Genomic DNA, 18,458 nt, shown 5'->3' on the forward strand with positions numbered 1-18,458 from the left:
TAAAATGCAAGCATGTATTTGTAGCATGAAGAATACAGAAAACATCTCTCCACCATGGAAGGATAAAGCGCAGAAAATAAACAAGAAAGAAGCTGTACAGTACTAGAGTGTGTGGGTTGTAATTGAACAGCATTGTGGCTGGTTGTGTGTGTGTGTGTGTGTGTGTGTGTGTGTGTGTGTGTCTACTGTATTAACACTTGCCTGTGATAACTTTGCTCATCTTCCACAATCTCACAAACATTCAAGTGTCTGTGTTTAACGGAGACGTACTTTCATATTGCACATTTCGAGGGCTAAGTGCTTTACAGCAGGCATAAAAATCCATCAAAACATCTAAAATGACAATTAAAAGAAAATCAAATCAAAATCGAATAAAATGAAATCAAGATGAACGCAATTCTAGACAAAAGGATTTGCACAGTTATAGATGGATAACAGCTTCAATAAAGCAATCTCATAAAAGCAGAGAAAAATAAAGTTTTTATTTTGATGTAAGTGGCCGAAGTTGTGGAGAGTTTAATACAATTAAGAGAAATTTAATCTGTGTGGTGTTTTTAAGCAAAACAAAGCTTCACAGTGTATATCTCGGACTCATAGCACTGCCAGATGACACATAATGGGTGTATATTCAGCATGTCAGATATGCATTTATGGCATAAACATTTGTGATTCAAATAAAAGCAGCACTTATCTTTTTTTAAGATCTTATTTAAGACTTCTTGGAAGCCAGTGTAATGATTTAATAGCAGGCATTTTGTTCTCAGTTGTTTCGAAGCATTCTTAATAAAGCTGAATGTTTTCTGTTTCTCGGAAAGACTTGATGACAGAACACAGCAACAGTCCGCCCAGCGAGGGATGAAGGTTTTATGAAAAGTGCATATTATTCGGGGTAGTTAAGTTGCTTTAGTCAGCTCATGTTTCAGCATTATAGTGACTGAAAGGCTGTGCTGTGCACTGTTTGCTGCCACAGAAGACAAATGAAATGACCCTGTTCATACAGCGTTACTGTGGCGTACTGTATAATGCTAGTTACGAGCACAGTTACAGGTGTGAGCTAGGCTGAAGGAAATCATATAGTGCAAAACCAGAGGTCGCTCAACAGAGGTCCAGAGCTGCTTTCACAGCTCTCATTGTTCCCCCAATGTTTAACCCAAGTTTTACATCTGCTATGCTTCTTTCCCTCTGTTTCTGAAATCATATCCATTTGAATACTTGTTTTGAGCATTGACTGTAAATCTTATTGTCTTATGTCTAACTATTGTGAGGATTCTTACTGTCTTGCATGATTTTGTCTAAATGGAGCAGTATAAAATCAGTTGAATAAGGGTGACTCCAGTCAAAAACTGACAACATTTCGAATGTGACATACAGTGAAAATGACTGTTGTTGTACTCGTGTATTGTCAAATAATCTAATCTAGTGGATTATCACTAGGTCTGTAATAGGGTCGTAATGATATGAGATTTGTGTCACAGAAAATACCATGGCACAGGGTACTAGAGAATTATTTGTTTTCAGTTAGGAATTAAAACAAACATTTCATTATAAATTCACGAAACAGAATGTCATGGAAGACATGAAAATTGATATAACATCAATATGGTCTTCAATGCCGAAGATAAGAGAAAGTACACAGTATGATAACCACTGAATGCCATTTACATCGTTTACTGTGAAACTGATATACTACCACATCCATCGCTGACAATATTGACCTGTATTTTGCGGCGATTACCCCAAGATTTTATGGAACAATGCTTCATTGCAAAGAGACAAAAAAAAAATGCCTCAATCCCTTCTTGATCAGCTACAACAGGCTTAGCTGTAGTCTCTCTATGTAGATGTGCATGGAGGGCAGGATTGTATGGAGCTGATGTACTTCTCTTTCAGTCTGAAAGGCGAGCCTCAGCTCAAGTTGGCAAGGAGCCAGAGAGAGAGAGAGAGAGAGAGAGAGAGAGAGAGAGAGAGAGAGAGAGAGAGAGAGAGAGAGAGAGAGAGAGAGAGAGAGAGAGAGAGAGAGAGAGAGAGAGAGAGAGAGAGAGAGATGGTGGGATGGGCTGAGCCCCAATCTAGCTTCTTCCTGCATTTGTGAGAAAACACTTGGGGGTGAAACTGCCTCATGCAAACACCAAGCTCCTTTCAGATGCCCTTTTGTCTTATTTCACAGTCCATAAACTCACAACATCTTCTGGTGGTCCTTTTTATTACCCCTTGAAAACGTAATGGGATTCCTAATGTTAAAACTATATATCCTGAAAGGTGACAAATGTGACTGATATGAGTGCATGTTTACCCGTGGCAATCTTTTTGTTTGCAATAGCAATTATAAAGGACATGACAAGGAAATGAAACGGCACTGGAACAAATACTCTTATCACAGTGTCCTTGCTGATTTTCTGGAGTTATCACAAAGGTTTAAAGCCACAAACATGGTTGTCTCCAAGTGGAGATGCAGATAGTATACCTACATAAAGGCAGAGAGAGTATTGTTAAACTACAGCCAATATGTAGAGGTATGTCTTGCCCAAGACATATTGATATGTCAAACCGCACAACAGTGCAACTCATTAACACAAGAAATACCCAATCTACTGCGCGTGTTCATTAGATTGGATAACTCATCATCAAACTAATTACATTCATTTATTATGAAAGTTATTTCACCATTATCTCACTGTGAACCATAATTGTTCCATTTTACTTTGCAGATTTGTGAACCTGCATCAGAAAGCGGTGGCTGAGACAACTTACAAACTCAGACCAAACTCTTTTTACAACATAGACACAGTTTGACCTCAAATACAGTTATATTGCCCAAAAGCCCCTGTAACACCCCCACCCCCCAAAAAAATGAAAAAATTCTCCTTGTTCACTGTTTTGAAACATCTGGAAATGAGCCACTATAATAGATTTGTAAAAGGGAAGGCACTTTAAAAAATACTTGAGAGAAGATTGAACTAACTATCACTATCTATCAAAAATCCCCACCCCTTTTCCATCGATCAAACCCTTCAGTGCCATTTTTTGTTATTCTTTCAATGAGATAAACTCTCCAGTTCTGATGTAACTGATGCTAGCAGCCTCTATGCTAACTTCTTGAGGAGCCACCATTGTTGTTTTGAAACGAACAATCGTCTTCAGACTTCTTTTGCTTGTCGTCACATCTAAACCATGATGTAGCTGCCAGTATTTCTGATGGAGTTCTGTTTTGAGTTTCAAACCCATATTTCAAAACATTGAGCTTAAAGGATATGGGGATTTGGGGGAGCTATCATACTTAAAAATACCAAGTATATTTGAAAGAAAAATGGAAGCAATATATATAAAAAAAAGATTTCATCACCTCTTCTGCCATCTTTGTCTGCTTTCTCATTATTCCATGATTAATCCACTGACAAACATCAGGTCAATTAATCTACGGTAATTTGAAAAATCTGGCTGCGCAGTGGTGCTTAACAAAGTCAATGGGAATGCAGTGCTGATGGACAAATCTGTCCAACAACATGGAACTGTGTTGGAAAATGCAAGGTCATTTTTCAATGGGCAGCAAAACTGAGAACTGAGGGTCACTAAGTTCATTCAGCAATGTAAAGAACAAATGTGATCTATTGTAAAACAAGGGATGTAAGGGTGACTAATTTCAAAAGACCAACAGAAACATCATGCTTACCGTGACTTGTCCTACAAACAAGTTGGCCTTTTCTTCTTGGACAGTGAAATTAGTGGGTGTGGCGAAGTCGAACTCTGGGTCGTTATCGTTGACATCAGTGACGACAATGTTCACAGTGGTAGTGGATGTCTGGAAGAACAAAGACCATAACAAATGCCACTTTTATCCGCTGCTCCTTAAAAATAGGTATTCATGTTTCAAAAAAACAAAACAAAAAAAAAAGAAAACAGAAACATAGTTATACATTTGGATTATACAATTTGGCTAAAAGCTGGTGAGAACTTAGGTTGACTAAACAAAACAAAAACTGACTGTAAGAAGTACATTTAACCCCAGGAAAACTAGGATGAATAGATATTTAAGCCTGAAAAGATAACACGGCCATGTAGAGAAACAGCCTAGATTGGCAGCTATGTATCAGTGAGCGAGGAGCTATCATGATGCATGAAAGATATACAGCTTTTCTTTTGTAACTGACTTAAAAATGCAACTGTAGAACAGTAGTCATGCATGAGAAAACATTATTAGTGGGGAACAAAAGAAAAAGGACACGTGCCCATTAACACTGTTAAAAACTTCCTGTCCAAGAAAGAACTGGCATTTGAAGACAACATCTGTATATTTCACAGAAGACCACACAGACTGTGGTGGCGATAAGCAGCAAACCGTCCAGGTAAATTGAATGTAAATGTATGATTACTTAAATTAGGAAGTTAGGAGGCATTACAGACGGTGCTAAGCAGGGTTTTCCCCAGGATATTTGTTAACAGAGGTGTTAAGCCACAGTTAATTTTGCACAAGGCGGTCGACTTATGCTTTAATATGCCGCAGCAAACTCAGCAGCATGCACGATTAGACTCATACATAATTCCTAGTTTGGGGTTATAAAAAACAAATCATCCCATTATACAAAAAGTAGAATCTGTCAGCACAATAGCTGTATGCTAAATGTTTGGTCAAACTACTGTAATGTTTTTTGTTTGTTATAGATAGAGGGAAAAGATCTGAAAACTATTTCTTGTCAATATCTAATTCTGCTGACAGATTAACATGCATGGTTTAAGCATAGTTTACTGATACCTACAATGTCAGTACTCAGTCCTACAAAAACAACAATAAGTATACAAGGACACTGCAAACACTGTGTACACTTGGCAGAAGATTTTTCCAGCTAACATCACTACAACACACTAATCTGCAGATGATGAAGCTTTTGTTAGCCCCTCATGGGAGTAAGAGCAGCCACAGGCTATAAACAGAAAACTTATACAATAATGTGTCAATGTTTTAACCACGCTAGCAGCACAGTTCTAGGGAGGACACATCAGTCAGTCCAACAATTTGTTCCAGACTGAACTTTGGAGATAACTATTGGATGGATTCCTAATGTATGCAATGCAACTGCACAGATGTTCACAGTTCAAAAAGGATGAATTATTACAACTTTGGCAGTCCTCTGACTTCAATTAGCACTATCATCAACAGTAGATACACTGACAGAGAATGAGGGGAGATGCCATAACTCTTAGTAGCAAAATGACGAAAATGCATCCAGCTTGTTTATCTGCCATACCACCTATCACATTCATACTGAGAAAAAAAGAAAAAAAAAGTGAACATCATACCACCAAAGTTGAAGCAAGCTGCTGCCAACTGTGGTTCCCCTTAGCTATTTAGCTCAGTTAGCTGTGCAACTAGCAGTTCTGACTGGGAAATCAGTATCCAGGGGTATTAGTGTTTACACTACAATGCTAGCACATGAACCTTAAACTAAAATAGGCTAAATGCTAGCTGATTAGCATGCTAGCTTCAACATAAATCTTTTCACCATCAAACATAGACATTAAAATTGCTAATAATTCACATTTGGTTGTAAATCTTACTTTTTACTTAACTACAATTCTTAAATATTGCCCCTTAAAGAGAACAGATACAGTAAGAATGTACTGGAATGATAAATTGACGTCATTTCAATTCCTAAGCTCCCATCTGTTGTTATTCACAACTGGCCAAACAAATCCAACCCACATTTAGGCAACTTAATGACTAAAATGTAAAAGTATCCATTTATTTAGAATGTCTTTTTGTATTTTTTTTGTTGTTGTTATGAATTACCTGTATTTAGTAAGTCCATATTCTCATACCAATATCTTATATTTTTATTATAATACAGTATACAAGATGAGTAAGTATTTGTACTCTGTTTTTTTTATGCCCATCTCTAATAATCAATTAAATCCCAGGTCTAACAATTTGTCGGATATAACATAGGCACTGACTACAAAAAAGTCTCATTATGTCATTATGTGTTGAAAACTTATTTAACAGTGTTATCCTACACTCTCACTGAACTATCATAGTGCAGACACAAGTGATAGAGGGGCGGAGTGGCTGAGGTGAAGACACCATTCAATCTTTTACAAGATACTGTACCAAAATGGTTTTGAAGCTGTTATTTTCCGGGAAGATGTTGCTTTGAATTCTAAACAGCAATTAATCGATTAATGATAAATTATTAACATCTCTAGTAGGGGCAGCGGGGTTGTTTTGTTGAATATGTTAGTCTAGTCTGCCTGACTCATTGATTCTTTATCTGACTGAGTTTTTTGTAAGTCAAACTCTTTGCCCTTAACCATGCCTCTGACAAATCAGTAGCGCTATTGATAAATCCATGGTGCTGTGTGTGGTGCGTAAGTAGAAGTAGGATCTGGCTGCAAACTTTACAGGGCTACCACTCTTATATATATTATATATATCACCAGTGTGTGTGTGTGTGTGTGTATGTATATATATATATATATAATATGTATATATTATATGTATAATATCTATTTTCTTTTCTATTTTGTGAGTCTATTCGATCTAAAGGCTCTTTCAGCAAAGCATAGATCATCTGAGGCATTCCCTCATTTGCGGGGCCATTGGGTACCATTGCCGTTAACCTTCAAACAATGACACAGTACACACAGCTACAGCACTCCTATAAATCAACACACAAAAAAAATGGCTGAATACACACAATCTATGATCTCTCAGTGGGCTAGGACGAAGCTGTATGCAAACTTTGGTGTAAATGGTCTCCTTTGGGGGAGGAGGGATGGGCGGTTTGTGGGAGGAGTTGGCCCCTGCAAGAAAAAAAATTCTTCCCAGTAGACCACTGTTTGAAGTTGCCCTGGCAGATGAGACATTCGGCAGCACATGCCACAAAGGAAATGGCCTAGTTAGTGTCACCTTCATCTCACAGTCTGTTGGGGATTGCTTCACCATTGTTGTTTCCTTTGTTCGCGCTTCTGAGACGTACATAATCAGTCCCTTCATGTACAGATTGACATGATGAAAGACGTCCCACTACATGCCTCTTTTGCAACTAAAACTAAGAGGACACAGTTCAGCTTAAGTGCAGTGATTGGGATCTACTTATTTCTCATTTCACAGAAGACCTGAAGCCAATTAGCCTCTTCATCCTTGCATGGGTGTTATCAAAGCCAAGAAATCCCACCTCTATGGCCATGAGTGTGATTAATGAGCTGCTATTATTTATTTAACATGAAATGAATGGAGCTGTGTCATGTCTCGCCTTCTGTCCTCACAGTCTGAAATATCCAGAGGTGGCTGATGGGGGTTTGACTTTCAAGTGACGGTCCTGACCACAGGCTGTACTGAAGATATGATATAATCAGGCTGTTAGGAGTCATGTCCTCCCACCTCCAAGGGCAAGAAGAACCGCTTTATCCAGCATCCCTGGGTGAATATTGGGGGGAACTGGAGTCTGCTTGGCTGTGTGATTACAGCCTGTGCTGCTGAGAATACAAATTTGGAATTGGTCACAAGGATTAGCACAATTTGTTTTTTGTGCTCCACTAGATGTAAGAGTTCAAATTCAACAAGTATTATGGAAGAAAGTTTGTGTGGGTGGGCATATTTGACTATACTCAAAGAGGAGTAGCACTGGGGGGATTACGGCTTACTTCACTCCTTGTGTCAGTTTCCCATGGTTACTGAAGTTCTGTGCTAATTACACATCCGAATCCCTGGCGTCCCCCCTCCATTTCTCTCTCGCGTTCTCCTTTACATTTCCCTCCCCATGTGCTCGTTTTCCTTGTCTCAAGTCTTCCTCGCAGTCTCGTTGAGTGAGTTCCTCACCTCCACCCTCCTCAGCTCTTTACATCTCTCGGATTTGTCTTCCTCACTATTATGACAGAATGTTGTCCGAGCTGTGACATTAAGCTCACGGTCAGCTTGTAATCTAATCTGTATTCAAGACTTTTTTGCACACACAGACGGACACACAAGGGCGTCAGTTTGAACAATCTGACAATCAATGCTGGGACAAAGAGCAGCAGCTTGTGTTTACCTCACTCTGTGAGGTAAAGCTCCATCATTCACTAGCTTTTCCACTCTTTTCTGTCTGGTCCTGTCACTGTTCATCTCCTCTGACCCTCCCACTCAAACTGTTACACTCTGTTCCACATTTGCTCTCCTACAGGTCTGGCACACTCACAAATACTGGGACACTATAGCGGTGACATACGCCTCTTACACAGCTCGACTTGACCAACACACGCGGGCTGCCAACAGTTGAAAGGGAGTTGTAGATCTGAGTGTTTATGCATGCGCAGGTGAGAGGGGGCAATCAACATCACTCCCGTGACAGCTCATCAGCTAATGTTCATTACCTATCACACACAGCATCTTAAAAAGGAAAGCACATTTCACCTCTGTCTGGAATAGAGACAGCTGCAGAAACTGAGCCAGCTGAGGTGAAGTCTAATTAAATTAAGACGGTTTATATGATTATCAGCTCTCGGTGGGAGATAGAGCAGCCAGCATTCACTATCAGTTATAGTGTGGGCTGCTTCTCGAGGCCAAGTTAAAGAGACAGCTTGGTGAACCTAAACACACACACAAAAAAAACAAAAAAACAAAAACAAAAACAAAACAAAAAAAAATGCAGTGAATGCTGCCTGTCACCACTGCCTAAAGAACTGTCACCTAATCTTAAACAAACTAAGCATGTTATCTTAATGATGTTGGAGGCAATATAAGGACATTTTGTCCATTAATATTGACACATAAAATTGCTTTGATGGCTCACAGTAAAGCTTCAGGTGAAACAACAATCAAAATATACTTCTGTCAGATGTCAAATTTTACCAGCAAATATCCATTTGGAAGTTTGCCTGAAGCAGCACTGAGTCATACTGGACCACACTGTATTCAGCAACAGATTGCTGGACTGAAAGACCTGAACATCCGTGCTGATGAACACATCAAAAATACCCTAAAATTTGGAGAATCGTATTCACAGCCTTGCAAATTAATTAAAATCAATTTTATTTAAGTAGCTCAAAATCACAATCACATTGTTTCAGTGGGATTTTAGACTTCATTTTTTAATGGCTTTTATCAATCAGTGAAAATCTCAAACCAAAGAACCCAAAGTCATAGTTATAATTACTACATCTAGTATTTACACTTGTTGGAGGAGCCAGCCATTAATATTCTGCTGTCACATTGGTTTGGCACAATGAATGACGCCTAGAGCTACAGCAGATTTTATGAATGTGTGACAAAAACCACAGGGTATTTGACTCAAACGTGAGTTCAAAAGCACTATTAGGTTTTGCAGGCTAATGAAGCACTTGAGCCAAATTTTCCGAGCTTATACGAGCTTGTGCGAGATGATCTTTTTTAAGCTTTATGCGTTTAAAGTGTTTAAGGGTCGTCAACCCTGTGGAATCAAGCCAATGGTTTAAAAAAAAAAAAAGGGCTGTGCCTCACCCCTCCAGGGTTGCCGTCAGACGCTGTGACAATCAGACGGTACTGGTCGGTGGTCTCTCTGTCCAGAGGCTTTCCAAGCAGGAGGAGGCCAATCCTGCAGAGAGAGGGGTCAGGGAAGACATAGTAATACTACACACGAACAAGTACAATCATTAAAAGGGCACTATCTATTTTTGGACAAAAAAATTCATTCTCAGAATTTAATATTTACAATATCAATTGTAGGTAGTTTGTTCAGTTTATTCAGTCATGAAGACAAAGAGTTGCTTCGTTTAGTTTGTTTAGGCAGAAAAAACAACAACAACAACAACAAAAAAACAGTCCATGAAGATCTTTCTCTTCTGATAATATTTTTCCTCCCACATTGCACCTTTAAGTCAGAAATCACAAAGAAAAACAAGAAAGGGCTTTGCTTCTCTGTGTCATGGTAGCGGTAACTCTGTGCAGTACTTTATGACTGGTGCAGTAGAGGGTGATGAAGAAGGCTGCATTTCAGAGTTTATTTACTTCAAGATTAGACGGATTTATAAAACATGGCCGATGATAGAAGAGGATGAGTTTGGGGAGAGGAGCAGGTGGTTATCTAAATGCTCCCACTCTGTCTTTCTCTCTCTCTAGCCCGCCTCTCTGCTCCCAAAGCACACGGACTACAGACAGAAAGATTCATGTTTTCTTTCCAATGACTGCAGCAGACGCAGCGGCCCTCCTGCTCGTTCACAAGGTATAATTTGGCACTCTGGCATTCTGAACACAAAGTGTGGATGCATTCCCAAGCAGAGCACTGAATTATCTTTGTTTGCACACACAGGCTCATAAGACACGTGAGAGCAAGTGGAAAGACACACACACACACAAACAAACAAACACACGCTCAGCATGCACAAAACAATTTCAGCGTCACACTCAAGAGAGGCTCTGCCGGAACCGCAAATGGAAAGAAAGATGAATGCATCTTAACGCACTGCTAGATTAATGCCCGCCGCAATTCCCCGCTGTCCCCTTGCTGCTTCACATTTCTAATTTAAAGCTCTTTTGGTCAAACAGTCCAAGCAGAACCTAGAGCCTCATCTTAAAATCTGACAGGCGAATTACTGAAACCTCGATTAACATTGTCTATTTCTCTGATCACTTGCCCCGAGTTTCAGCGAACTCGTTTTAAATCCCAAACACCTGATGATCTGTGGTTCAAGAGGGCAAACACGGCTTTCTAAAAACACCATCGAAATGCAGCACCATCCTTCACTGACTGCTGTGCACTCATGTTTATTTATACATATGCATGAGAGTAGCAAATAGCCTTCTGTGCTCAATGAAGCTAAAGGTGCAGGAAGCTTTGATGCGAATGTGATAATGAAGATATACAGTGATGACTGTCATAATTGCGGTGTTAATGATGATGATCTCGATGGTGATGATGACAAAAGATTAGAATGATTAAAGACACTCTGCCCACCTGCAGAGTTTATTCCTTACTACAGCTGGAGTGCTGAACTACACTTGAGCAGCTGGGTCTGAAAGGTTCAGTGATTCTGTGTGATAGCGTCCTGCCTCCCATCCCCAGCCACCACGAATGAAAAGATGTTGTCAGACAGACAAGATGTTGCTAACAGTGTGTTACAGAGCAACAATGATGCAGGCTAGAGGCAATCCGTCCAAAGTCAAACAGTCTGTTGGTATGTCAGTCTATTCAGATCATGTCTCTATACCTCCATATAGAAAACTTGACTTTATGTACATGATGTTAGCTTGAGGTAACATAAATGTTTTACCTCAGACACAATAACTTTGATAGGATAACTCTCACTTAAAACAAGATAAAGAGGAAATTCAAGACACATCGATGGCAAAAGTTTGTGCTTGTATAATTCAAGATGCTTCTCCTGGGTATATTCATTTTGAACACCTCTTGGATTTCTAGTCTCCAACTCTGAGTAGCCAGGGGGCTGCTGACACCAAAAACACACAACTTGTTTTCTCAACTTGCAGATTAGCTACATTTCCAATGGTGAAAACTTTATGAACTATAACTGTTCATATTGCTTTTTGTATTTCATACTGCAGTCCTAGCTCAGCTATTAATAGCTTTGCTGTTATATAGTAGAGTAATCAGATATCCTGATTTTCCAGGGACAGTGCTGGTTTTTTGGTGGCCTGTGCCTGGCAGCCGAAGTGAAATAAGAGCCTACCACTTTGTGTCTTAATCGTGTTGTGCTTATTTAGAAGCGCCGTAAGTGCAGCTGTCTGTGTTTGTCTGTGTGTGTATGTTGCTAATGTATTTACATTTACTTGATAGACATGGCTTAAGGCTGACAATACGTGTAAAAAAGAAATGGTCAAAATGTGTTTAACGGCAACATTGTTTAACTTTGATTAGCAAGCAGCAACTAGCTTGCGCTCACATACAGTGCATCCTTTATTGCTTCAACTGACTACATTCATCATCAAAACCGTTGGTCATCACCTGAAATGTGTTGAAATTTCCCCTTTACCAGTTTTCAGTTCTCGCTTGTGGAGTCTCGATGAAATGGAGACGCTGTTTCTTAATTACTTCAAACACATATAGCAATACCAATACATATGCAAACGCGACTGATCAGCTGATATATTGGTTCTCTGCCATATTAAGTGACTCATCGGGGGAGAAGGTCTGGATATCTATTTTGTTTGACCAAACATAATTACGATCCACATCAACAGTGACCATAATAATGTGACTTTATGTGCCATTTGTCTGAGCAGAACTTGGAATTTCACAATAAATACTAAACGTTTTCTTTATGATGTATATGTGCGTTCTTGCCTCCTCCAGTTACCATGTCATTACTGAATGCTGCCCTCTGTGTAGCACCTGGCGGCTGAAAGACTCTGAGCCACTGATTTAAAGCTGCATCCTGCTCACTACTTCAATGATGAGTGAATCTGAAGCATTTCCACCTCCCTCCGGGGGAACCTGCCCCATTTACAGGGAGTTATAGACTGGAGAGCTCATTATTCATAATTGCTGGACTGAACCAGCCCCATATGTATACGTGCATCTGAACATGCAGCAGTGCAAAAAATCTCTTCACTGAATCATATTGGGGTTCTGAAGGGTTGAAGAATGAGAGTGTGAATTGCACACTCATCAAGCGTACCGACTAATCATGCTTTGATTCATTGAGTGCTGTATCAGCACCTGCTTGAGGATATTATATTGTAATATTTCAGCCAAAGACACAAAGTACTAAAGCATAATGTGTAATAATCTACTTCAGAGAGAGTTCTGTCACATAAGGTTTAAGAGATAAAAGTGCCATTGTAATAGATAGCGGTTACCACTACTAAACCATGCAAACAATTCTCACAATATACAGCAGATTAAGAGTGCTACAGTACAGCTTGCATAGCTGGGAGACTGAGGATGCAGACAAAAGAGGCTTTAATCAATAAGTGGGAAACGTGTCTGGCAGGGTCCCACATTTTCAGTCTCCACACGTCGTTTGTCCCCATATTTGCCTGCTTATTTGAGGGATGGTAAAAACCACTGACCACTTTAATATTTTCCTTTTTCCTTGCTCCCTACTAGTGGCTGTGTGAAGTAAGCTTTTCCAAATGCTGATGCTGATTATGAGAGGTAAGGTTCAAATCTCCAGAAATATTGTCTTCTCTCAAGACAGCAGAAACTGAAGAAGGGGCAAAGCTATAGAGCGCGAGGAGAGAATAACAGCAACCAAATCAATCAGCCATTATCAAACTATATTTCCGCATAGACTTACAAATACCCTCTGCTTATCACCTTCTGGTAGCCTTGAACTAAATGCCTCAGACTGGCAAAAATTCACTTCTGTCATTGTTTCATTTCAGCTTAAAACGCAGCTTATAGCAGAATATGAATGGTATTCTAATGATATATGAAACAAACTTGTCCTTTCAATTGCCTCACATGCAATATAGCAGTATAGCAATTGTGACACAATGGCCCTCTGATCCAAGACATTTAGTCATGTGCTACCAGTTAATTAATACATTAATAAAGAAGACTAATGGATCTGGGTTCCGTATTTTCATGAAAACCAGTCTAGCTTATCATTGGCTGCACCTGGAAGTTGGCTGACATTTTCCCAAATTCATTCTTCAAAAATATTTGCACTCTTTAATGCAGAATTTGTATTTTATTTGTCCAGTGTGTTATTTCACTGTGGCTCTTTCTGTCTACCCTCTACACGTGACATCTATCACATTCCTCGAAGGGAGAATTTCAATATTTACAGTATTAATGAGCTTAACAGAAATATTCATATCTTCCTTAAGCGAACAAACAAGCTTTTCTCAGAGGAAACATAATACCATTTGCTGTTTGATATCACTGTTATAGCATTTGGTTGTGTGTTCTATAGTGATTTTGGGCAATATATGTAAAGTTTACTTGACTACAACATTGGTGCAGTGCGAACATATAAGAGCCTGAGGCAGCCAAGGAGTGTGAATAAGTGTTTTGTTTTTCAACTTGGTTCATTTGGGACTTTGGTGATACCAACAGCCAGTACCAGTGTCCACAGCACAATTTCAAGAATTGGCTAAAAAAATATCAACCAGAGTCAATAATCAGTAAGTCAGCATCTGCTTTTGCACATTCCTTGTTCTTTCATTCCTTCTCACCCCCAGCCCGAGATGAGGGGCCTCCCCCAGGGTCATTAAAGCAGTCAATGACGCTGTGTTTTAACATGTCATTACTGTTAGTCCATACATTTAAATAAAGCTAAAGAGTGCTCCTGCAGAACTGTAATAATTTGTCTAGGGCTGGTTATAGGAGGTGGACTTCAGTTTAGCATGTATCATACCCACTCCTGTTTAAAATTAATTGGAAGAGAGCACATGTTATAAAGAAAGTCATGCCGCTGAATCCCTGAGAACCTGGAAGAAACCCTTGCATACCTAAGACAATCCCTTTAAAATTCCCTATTCAATCTTAAAACGCCAAGGGAACTTATGCGCACAAAGCTGTCAATCAATAATTTACTAGCCCTTTCCATCATCCCACCATATATCCATATTTCACAATCAAGCAGGCCTTGGTAGGTGCAGTTTAATGTGGCTGTCTGAACTGGAAAATGAAAAGCATTCGGACTCACGTTTCAGAGAGGTTGAAGATCTGCTGGGAATCCCCACTCACGATGCGGTATGTGATCGGGTCATTCTCTCTGTCTGTGGCCTGGGGGGACAGAAGGAAAAGAAGGTTCTTGAAGATCATATAGTGCCATTAAACTGAAGGTTATGAGCTATGACAGCTGGGCAAAAAAGGTTGCTGGAGAGAGTAGGGAGAACATTTTTTTATTTTTTATTTTTTTATTTTGTTGGCTAAAACTACAATATACTTAACTAAAAGTCTCACCAGTTTATTGCCTCATTCAATTCTACATATGATTTCCATGTGATTTGTGTGAGTGTGCATATTTGGGGGTTAGTGACTCACCTGCAGATTGAGCAGAATAGCTCCTATCCTCATAGCCTCGCTCACTTCCAGGCTGTAGGTGAAGAGAGGGAAGCGTGGTGGGCTCTGATTGTTGGGCGGCAAAACCTCAATGTACACTGTGGTGATGGAGCTCCTGGCAGCAGAATGATAAGACACACATCAGCCCACTGACAGCATCGGTTTCTCCTTGACAACCTGTTGAGCCGTGCTGAAGTACCTCGCCCACAGCAGGGTGAAAAATATTCACAATGTATGAAGCCACGTGGAAGTTTGATTGCAGAAGAGACAGACTTTGGTTACCATTCTCTTAAGTGGGATCTTTGTCTGAAGCAGAATGGTGTTGTGAATGGATGTTTTGATTATTTATCAATTCATTGTGTGACAAAACAGCTGTAACGGTACATGTAAAAAAAAAATGTACTTGCTCGGGCGTGACAGTGCAATTTATTGTTTGTTCAAGCAGTCATTAGGAACAGAATCCGCTAATTGCTTTTTAATGAAAAGATAAACAGGAGACAATGTTAGATACATCTCGCACCAGAATCTCTATAACTCAGAAATGTTATTTTCTTGATAATTCATGATCCAGAGAAGACTTTCTGTTTCATTCAGCAGCTAACTTTTGAATCATTATGAGCAAATACTGATGTAAATAAGACTTCACACAATCACACAAGCAGCTCCCCTTCAACCCCGTAGAGACGCAAGAAAAAATGTAACTCATTAACAGATCTTTTCTTTGTATAGCAGTAATGAAAAGCATATCATATCAATTTCATTGAAATAATAAAACCTCCAATCAAACAGCTAGCATGCAAGGCTACTGTACTGCACCTTCTTTGGCTCTCTGGGGCATTGTCAGAAGCCCTGACAGTCAGTGCGTAAGATCGTCCCACAGTTAAAGTGACACCGGGCGCCACGGTGATGCGTCCAGTGCGATTACTGATGATGAAGTCTCCCTGGGCACCAGCCAGTATCGCATAGGTCACCAGACCATTCAGTCCCTCGTCAGCATCTGGTGCTGTTAACTGGGAGGACAGACAGAAAGGGATGGACACACATTAAACACATAATATATTCTTTTCTAGACGCTGTGTACAGCTCCCAGCATCAAGCAGTAAACATTCTCGGTAAAGCTTGTGACTGAACTTAGAACAGACTTATTTTGATGCCCTACTATCAGCTATTGGACATATTACCTTTGTTTTATATATAGATAGGAACGCATTTGCATTTTCACTGACAGCATACATGCTTCTGAGGCTGCAATCAGACCAGGCCAGTAACTACCAACTATTTAAATTATCCACTAAACTGCCAATCTAGAAAAAATGCTCCTCACAATTTCCCAGAGTGACATCTTCAAACTGCATCTTTCATCCAAGCCAACAGTCCAAAGCCCAAACACTCTTCATTTGTTATCATTAAAGTTAAACCAGCTATGTTTTTTTTTCGCTTGAAAAATGACTAAAAAGATTAAGCCATTATCAAAATAGTTAGCACATTTTCTACCAGTCCACCAAACGATTAATCAACTAGTCACTCAAAATCTGACCAACTCAAAAAAGCTGCTAATAGTTGGTTACCTTAGTTAGCTGTGAAACTAGCGGTCCTTATCTGACTCTGCCTACCTGTAGACTGTGAGCTTGAAGCAACAAAAACACCAAGAAAGAGCAGCAGGCTTTGATACCAACTTTCATAGTAACCAAACTGTGTAATTACACCAAAAGAGTCTAGTGCACTCTTGCGAAAGCGTCCACATTGCGAGATCCATGCTCTGGTTGCATGAGAGAAGGTATTTAGGTTAGGGACGCTGGGAGCCCAATGCTTGACATCACCTCAAAACTAGTATTTCTTCACATTCTGCTGATAATTTACTTAACCTTTAAATGGCTGCTCCCACCTGGTGATTTCTGTTTAATGACACTAATAATGGGGTAAATAAGAAGGAAAAAAACTAAGAAATATATAAACATTTAATTTCTTGTATACTCAACTCAAAACTACTTTTATCAAATTAAATAAAGCAGCGACCCTTTCCCTCAGGCTAATTATTTAAGGCATCCTGCTGCTTGTAATTATGAGCCCTCATGGTGTAGTTGGCTTACTATCTTTGGGCCTTGAAAGTTTAATCCATGTTGGCCTGGACCTCCTTTTTCATGCTCCTGACGTCTGGAGTAAAAGCTGTTGCATCAAATAAGCAGCAGCATCCTTGGGGGCCTGCGGCTCTTATAAACGGCTTATAAAAAATCGGTTAAGCGGTCATACCAGACACTCTGTGACCCCTGGCCTCATTTCGAGGAGGGCGAAACCGCTGGTTTTTAAGGCAGATTAAACCTGACCTTTTCAGCGTCTGACTTTTTTTTTTTTTGGAGTGGCTGTGCTGAGAGGACAGATCAAGTGAAAGATGAAGAGATCATGCTTGAACTACAAAATAAGAAACAATGAAATGATGGGACTCCCAATGTTAATAGATGCAGCAGAATGGGGTTATGGATTTACATTCTGAGGACCATATGTACATGTTTTTGTGCCAGCGTATGTCTTTACATATGACCCAACCTTGAAAAATAATGCACAAAAGAAATTTCAAAATATATATAAAATCCTCTTTTGAAAACTGTCTTTGCAAGGGGAAACCGCTAAATGGTCATCACTGACATCTACCACAATGAATTAACTTCTGCCATGACGGCAGCTGATCTGCTAAGGAAAAGGTTTCCCTGGCCTGTGCAGTGAGGACAGAGACAAACATTCTTCCTGACTAGTCTGTCATGACTGCAGATGAGACGAAGGGAACTGTTCCAGGACTTTGCCTGTCAACACAATATACCGGATTGTTGTGGTTATTTGCTTTGAGCATTATGTGAGGGAGATTTTGTGTTAAGGGGACAAAAACGGAGGCGTGAAGCAGAGTGCCAGGGACAGAGAGCAAAAGAGAAAGCGATGGGATGCCTGCGATTGGTTACCTGTAGTACAGTCTCCCCGGGCTGCATGTCTGTGAAGACTTCGACACTGTAGGAGACCTCGGCAAATGTGGGTGTGTTGTCATTGGCATCGATGACCAGGATGTTGACAGTTACAGGGCTGCTCTGCTGGACGCCATCCGATGCCACCATCTGTAAACACAAATACGAGAATGAAGTGCTGTAGCTTTGGAAACTCGAGTGGACATTTGTTGAAATAAATCGCATAAAGTTTATTTTTTCCATTCAAGCTTAAGCGTTCAGAAACACTTTGCTATGACAAGACGAGGTATCAGACATCTTTAGTTTTACTACCATAATGAAGTCACACCTGCCTTTACATACGCTCATTTTTCATTCCTTCAGTGTTAGAAAAGCTTTTACAGAGTTGAGAGGAGAAAGCTCGCATAGAGTTTGCCTAAAGGATAGTCTGAAAAGTGAGCACACTGCATGTTTATCTGTCCCTGGCAGCTCTGATCTCCATCACTTGGCAATGGAGAAATAGAATGGACTGAGAGGAGCAACAAATGAAGTGAAGGAGAGATCTAAACAACAACTGTGGCAGCTGTGAGAAATACATGTTTCTGCA

At 39.9% G+C, this 18,458-nt stretch overlaps 1 protein-coding gene across 5 annotated transcripts in view; it reads right to left on the reverse strand.

The window, feature by feature from the left end:
* pcdh15a (protocadherin-related 15a) overlaps positions 1-18,458 on the reverse strand; it is a 245,217-nt gene that overhangs the window by 80,852 nt on the left and 145,907 nt on the right. For all 5 annotated transcript variants that reach the window (XM_037124785.1, XM_037124786.1, XM_037124787.1 and 2 more), the window contains 6 exons: positions 17,873-18,022; positions 15,738-15,931; positions 14,904-15,036; positions 14,563-14,642; positions 9,452-9,545; positions 3,671-3,799 (listed from right to left, as the gene is read on the reverse strand). In XM_037124785.1, the coding sequence (XP_036980680.1) occupies positions 3,671-3,799; positions 9,452-9,545; positions 14,563-14,642; positions 14,904-15,036; positions 15,738-15,931; positions 17,873-18,022 (780 nt within the window). The remainder of the gene's footprint in view (positions 1-3,670; positions 3,800-9,451; positions 9,546-14,562; positions 14,643-14,903; positions 15,037-15,737; positions 15,932-17,872; positions 18,023-18,458) is intronic.

The sequence above is a fragment of the Acanthopagrus latus genome, chromosome 15 (assembly GCF_904848185.1).
Source record: "Acanthopagrus latus isolate v.2019 chromosome 15, fAcaLat1.1, whole genome shotgun sequence".
Lineage (NCBI taxonomy): Eukaryota > Metazoa > Chordata > Actinopteri > Spariformes > Sparidae > Acanthopagrus > Acanthopagrus latus.